The sequence below is a fragment of the Benincasa hispida genome, chromosome 2 (assembly GCF_027475165.1).
Source record: "Benincasa hispida cultivar pf3 chromosome 2, pf3_genome.v1.1, whole genome shotgun sequence".
NCBI lineage: Eukaryota > Viridiplantae > Streptophyta > Magnoliopsida > Cucurbitales > Cucurbitaceae > Benincasa > Benincasa hispida.
The window spans coordinates 22,585,972-22,592,485 of NC_143479.1; the positions used below are offsets into that span (position 1 = coordinate 22,585,972).

At 38.5% G+C, this 6,514-nt stretch overlaps 1 protein-coding gene across 1 annotated transcript; it reads left to right on the forward strand.

The window, feature by feature from the left end:
- Nucleotides 1–268: 268 nt before the first annotated feature.
- On the forward strand, nt 269–5,461 carry LOC120070923 (ankyrin repeat-containing protein ITN1-like). The gene is made up of 4 exons (XM_039022835.2): nt 269–496; nt 957–1,484; nt 2,087–2,496; nt 4,113–5,461. Exons 1-4 carry the CDS (start codon nt 475–477, stop codon nt 4,935–4,937), a joined length of 1,785 nt encoding a protein of 594 aa, XP_038878763.1. The 5' UTR covers nt 269–474; the 3' UTR covers nt 4,938–5,461.
- Nucleotides 5,462–6,514: the final 1,053 nt, after the last annotated feature.

A 6,514-nucleotide genomic window follows, 5' to 3' on the forward strand; every position in this document is an offset into this window, starting at 1 on the left:
GTTGCTTCGCAGAAGTGGATTCGGTTCCATCCTATACAAAACTACGGTTATCTCGACCCGACGAGATGTTACAGGTCGAGACTCCTTCTCTTTCCCCTTCTTTAAACTCCAATTCGAAAAATTGTTTTTTACATTAAAAAAATGATAATATAGAAAACTAATTTGAACACTAAAAAGATAAACCATAAAAATTTGTTATTTAATTTACATAACTTAATAATATTATTAATAGGAAAAAAACAAATCCAGTTTTTCTTCGTCTATTTTTAGAAGCTCGCCTTCTTCGTCTATTTCGCGCCCAATTTCTCTCTCCTCTCTCTCTCTGTCTCTCCTCATCGGTGGAGCCTCCATTCCCCTGATCTTCCCTCTCTCTCTGAATGCCCATGAAATTTCTTTTCCCTCTGCATCAAAATCTTAATAAAATTCTTCGCACAATGGTGATTTTGTAGGGTTGGCTTTCCTTGAATTTCACCAATGGGGTATGGGAACAAACCAGGTATTCTTGTTTCTAATCTATTCCATTTCATCTTTACTCATTTTTTTTTCTCCATTTTTTGTTGGTGATGAAAATGTTTGTAATCCGCCGATTCTTTGTCGAGAAAGTGAAGGGAAATGGATTCGTTAGAGTTTTGTTATGGATGCTCAAGGAATTTGAATGTTAAGGGACTAGAGTTAATATACATGGGTCTTGTGGGATTGAATTGTAACTCTTGGGATTATTGATATCTTCCTTGGTTGGAAGAAAGATTGAGATAGGGATTTAGTTTAGTTTAGTTTATTTATTTATTTTTTTGCCTTATGGTTTAATGGTATTGATGAATTGGAAGAAAATGTATTCATTTTGATGCTAAGGTTACCGCATTGCCCATTGGGAATTTTTGTGATTTCTTAGGATATATGAAATGATATTGATTGGATTTTTGTTGGGTTTTTTTTTTTTTTTTTTTTGGTACTAGGAACGAGGGACCTAGAGAAAGGGCTGCGGCATTCGTCCAGCACTAGCTGTCTGTATGAGCTGCAGCCTCCGCCTTCTCCGACGACACCAACTTTGGTGTTGTCCAATTCAGGCAAGACGTTGCTTGTATCAAATTCTAGTAAGTCCCTGGTTTTATCCAATTCTGGCAAGAGGTTCGATAAGAAGAAGTATGTGAAGCAAGTGACAGGCAGACACAATGACACTGAGCTGCACTTGGCAGCGCAACGGGGTGATTTGACGGCTGTGAGACAGATTTTGGGTGAAATTGATGCTCAGATGGTTGGTACCCTGAGTGGAGCAGATTTTGATGCAGAGGTTGCAGAGATAAGGTCTGCTATTGTGAATGAGGTGAATGAGTTGGGAGAGACGGCGCTGTTTACTGCAGCCGAGAAGGGGCATTTAGATATTGTGAAGGAGCTGTTACAGTATTCCACCAAGGAAGGCATGTCTATGAAAAATAGGTCTGGTTTTGATCCCTTCCATATCGCTGCAAGTCAAGGTCACGAAGGTATTTTACTGGTCCAATATAAGCTTCTTTTCTTTTGTATATGTCATTTTTGTTACTCCAAGTTTGTCCTTCATGACAGGTTTTTCTGTGTGTATTTATTGTTGAATTGAGTTTTCATGATCTAGTCATATTGGGAAAATGATAATCCATGAACTTGTACCATTTTCGTAGTGGGGGCCAGACATTGAATCCACCAATCTATCGCTTCATTCATGTATTGAAATTCATGTCAAGTTGATTTGTCTATAAATGGACTGAAGCATAGTATAGGCCTTTAATCAAGAAATATGGATGTAGCTATTACTTACCGCCTGAAGAGTTACAAGCTATAACCAATGTATACCACTATCCTTACCTTAAATCGTGCCACATTTTCAGTTGAGTAGTGCCGAATCAATAATTGACACATTTCAGTAGAAACGAGACCTCCTTTAAGAAACAAGGGACACCAATAAATTTTGAACAAGCAAACATGATTTAGATGATACTATTGTAGTTACTAATAACATAGAATGATGTGTTTCTTCTGTTGTATGTGGACCTAGATGAGCATCTGCACGACGTAGTTTCAATTCAACTCAGTTAGTAATTATCTTTTGCAGCCATCGTCCAGGTATTGTTAAATCATGATCCAGGATTGAGTAAAACAGTTGGCCAATCAAATGCAACTCCTATTATTTCCGCTGCTACAAGAGGTCATATTGGAGTAGTCAATGTGTTGCTTTCAACAGATTCTAGCTCGCTAGAGATATCTAGGTCCAATGGGAAGAATGCATTACATTTAGCTGCTCGACAAGGGCATGTTGAAATTGTAAAAGCTTTGCTACGCAAAGATCCACAATTGGCACGGAGGATTGATAAGAAACGGCAAACAGCATTGCATATGGCTGTAAAAGGAACTAGTTGTGAAGTGGTGAAGCTGCTTCTTAATGCAGATCCAGCTCTTGTTATGCTTCCTGACAGGTTCGGCAATACTGCATTACATATTGCAACCAGGAAAAGGAGGGCAGAGGTATCAATTGGTATTGCAAAAAGTAATTACGTACAATCATGTATTTACCATATTTGACCATTGTTGAGTTGAATATTTTTATTGTTTGACTTTCTTGTTTTGGTTTTTAGTTTTTCACTTGAGTTTGAGCACATGGTTGGGCTTAAGAAAATGTATATATATGACTGATCATGTCAGAGACCAAGTTCAACTCAGGTCAACAGGAACTCAGTAGTACAAGTTTTGGTATCTAGATGCTGGGGATTTTGGATGTTTTGTAGTTTATTAAATTGAAATTGAAAGAAGAGATTCAAAGGTTTCCTAAGCTCCCGGGATGCTTAGATCTCTCCCACGAGATTTTCCAAATTGCCGTAGAAGACTTATGTTTTGACTTCCCTCCATAACTGAATCATAGCAGGTAGTTTAAGGTACTTAGTCTATTTAACCAATTCTCAGGCAGCTGAAGTCATGCATCTGAGTTTGCCCAATTAGCATAAGCTTGCTTGACAAAATTACGAAATTTTAGCAATTGACTTTGACAGAATTTGTGGTAGAAATAGACGGATACTAATAATTCCAAGGGTGCTACAATGATAATTGCTTTATACATGATATAGGATAGAAAAAACACTACCTTAGGTGGAGCCTCCTAACTAGAACATAGAATATTCCTGTTCAACAAATGTTTCAAGGTTTGGTCAAGCTCCAAAATCTCTAAACATGATGATTGGATGGTGATTTCTAGGTATAAGAAAGGTCTTTTCTGCTAGGTTCTTGTTTGAAATTGTATGACCATAACTTTCTTTTTCTAAGAAAACTGATTGTTTTGTTTACTAGTTGTTTTTTGTTTTTGTTTTGTTTTTCTTTTTGGTAATCATGGAAGAATTATACTAATGCCAGCTGCAACAGGCAGAAAGAGCAATATCCAAGGGCATATCTTAAAATTTTTAAGCGGAACCGTTTTGGATGTCGAATGATCTTAGAGGACTTATGTTTTGACTTCCCTCCATAACTGAATCATAGCAGGTAGTTTAAGGTACTTAGTCTATTTAACCAATTCTCAGGCAGCTGAAGTCATGCATCTGAGTTTGCCCAATTAGCATAAGCTTGCTTGACAAAATTACAAACTTTTTTAGCAATTGACTTTGACAGAATTTGTGGTAGAAATAGACGGATATTAATAATTCCAAGGGTGCTACAATGGTAATTGCTTTATACATGATATAGGATAGAAAAAACACTACCTTAGGTGGAGCCTCCTAACTAGAACATAGAATATTCCTGTTCAACAAATGTTTCAAGGTTTGGTCAAGCTCCAAAATCTCTAAACATGATGATTGGATGGTGATTTCTAGGTATAAGAAAGGTCTTTTCTGCTAGGTTCTTGTTTGAAATTGTATGACCATAACTTTCTTTTTCTAAGAAAACTGATTATTTTGTTTACTAGTTTTTGTTTTTGTTTTTGGTAATCATGGAAGAATTATACTAATGCCAGCTGCAACAGGCAGAAAGAGCAATATCCAAGGGCATATCTTAAAATTTTTAAGCGGAACCATTTTGGATGTCGAATGATCTTAGATAAATAATATTTTTGCAAATTTTTTATGAGGTCTCACGAATACTTATAATTCTTACAGATTGTCAATGAATTAGTACTACTTCGGGACACAAATGTGAATGCACTGTCTAGAGATCATAAAACAGCCTATGACATAGCCGAAGGACTTCCACTATCTGAAGAAACCTCAGAGATAAAAGAATGTTTGGCACGTTGCGGGGCAGTTAGTGCAAATGATCTCAACCAGCCCCGAGATGAGCTAAGAAAAACAGTGACAGAGATAAAAAAGGATGTCCATATTCAGCTTGAACAAGCTCGCAAGACAAACAGAAACATGAATGGGATTGAAAAGGAGCTCCGGAAGCTCCATAGGGCCGGAATAAACAATGCAACCAACTCGATCACAGTCGTTGCTGTGCTCTTTGCAACAGTTGCATTCGCAGCAATTTTCACGGTTCCGGGTGGTGATGATGAAACTGGGATGGCTGTGATGGTCGACAGTCCATCATTTCAAGTGTTCTTCATATTCAATGCCATTGCCTTGTTCACATCCTTGGCAGTCGTTGTGGTACAAATAACAGTTGTGAGAGGAGAGACGAAATCAGAGAGACGAGTTGTAGAAGTGATCAATAAATTAATGTGGTTGGCATCTGTCTGCACTACCATAGCATTTGTTTCTTCATCTTACATTGTCGTTGGTCGTCGTAATAGATGGGCAGCTGTTCTCATTTCCATCATCGGTGGCGTAACAATGGCTGGAATTCTAGGTGCAATGACATACTATGTGATCAAGTCCAAACGTGTCCGAAGGGTGAGGAAAAAGATGAAGCGTATGAGGAATCAAAACAATTCATGGCGCCATTCGGAGTCCGATTCGGAAGTAAATCCAATTTATGCCATATGATACTAAATACATTTCGAATGTGGTTATGTTGCGAAATCACCTGCCCCATTGCAATTCAAAACCAAGGGAACTTTTGTTGTGCCAAAGGATGTGATACTACTATTCGCGGTTCCCATTTTTGGACCATCATTCTTCATCGATGCAAACGTTTTTGAACAGATGATGAAACATGTTTGATCTTAAAGCTCATTGGGTTAAGATAAGATTTATTGGACGTCTTTGCAACTTTGGGGGCTGAGTTGTGTTGAATCGTCCAAGCCAGCTCGAAATATCATTCATAATTGTTTATGCATAAATTTATGCTAATGTAATTAGTACATAGAGATTATGTTATTCATGACTAAAAGAACACTTGAAAAAAGAAAAAAAAGAAAAGAAAAGAAAAAAGGGGAAATAGTGAAGAGGATTACTTGCTTGTAAAGTGAAATTTAGTACCTCTGTTTTGTTCTTTCTTTTCATGAAGGAGCACATTGTCAGTGAAGACTGAGGACTCAATTTTGACAATATTAACTTCATTTAAAATATGTTGAAATGTCTTCGATGCCTTCTCAGTTATATCATTTTATATAATTTTTAAATATGAGATGTTACCCATTTAATTTTGGGTGCAAATTCATTCTGAACCTTATGATTGTTAACACAAGTTGAATTATGCTCGTTTTGATATACTGTTGAAATATGTTGAATTAACCCCAAGGGTGTTGTTGTAGTTTATTCTATATTTATTAAATTAGGGTTTCCCCTCATCCTATTTATATATGAGATTGGGGTCTCTTGTAAGCATGACATTAAAATAATAACACTTTTTCTATCGTAGTTTTTCTTCCCTGAATTAGGGTTTTCCACGTAAACCTTGTGTCGTTTCTTTCCTTTCTATTTCAATATGGTATCAGAGTAAGGTGATGAAACCCTAACCCCGATAGAAGAAACTCAATCATCAAACTTGATAGGTGAAGGTACACTAGCAGACACGACTAATGTGGCTGTGACAAATAGCCGTTGATCGATATCTCCGAACCATCTTAAACCCAGCGCAACCTGAACCATCTGGACCCAGCTACCAGACTTCAACAACCCAATTGGTGCGCACCTTGGACAACTTCAATCGTCGAGCATCATCAACCCAGTCGGCGCACATCTCGGACCTCAAACTCGACTTGGATCGCGATCGACAAAGGGCTTTGGTGGATTCGCTCTAGCCGGCGCACCGAACATCTCCCAGCTCTAGCGTACCAGCTCGTTCCAACCGAACATCACCGATGGGGGTCCTTTAACTTTGCACACGATCGGGTTCGCTCCAGACGGCAGTGGATTCAGTTTCCGGGTCGGGTCAGATCAGTGCATTTTCTTCAACCTTGCAGCCGATTGCCGAGCCCTCTGTCCGTTACCCATCGTTGCAACCGTCTGGAAGCAACGCCGATCACGGGCCACCGTATTTTGCCGCCGGTGGAATTCTGGCAGTAGCCCCCTTACAGTACCATGGTAGACAACCTCTTCCTCATGTGTACCCAGTTCAACCTCAGTTTTGAATGGGCGATTCCGTTGAAGACAATTCCATGACCTATGGACAGAAACAC

What these genes read in the sequence shown, in the direction of transcription:
- LOC120070923 (XM_039022835.2), top strand. Translation starts at nt 475, where the DNA reads ATGGGGTATGGGAACAAACCAG. An exon ending in GGGGTATGGGAACAAACCAG is followed by an intron (nt 497 to 956) that starts GTATTCTTGTTT and finishes TTTTGGTACTAG; the next exon opens with GAACGAGGGACCTAGAGAAA. An exon ending in CCAGGAAAAGGAGGGCAGAG is followed by an intron (nt 2,497 to 4,112) that starts GTATCAATTGGT and finishes TAATTCTTACAG; the next exon opens with ATTGTCAATGAATTAGTACT.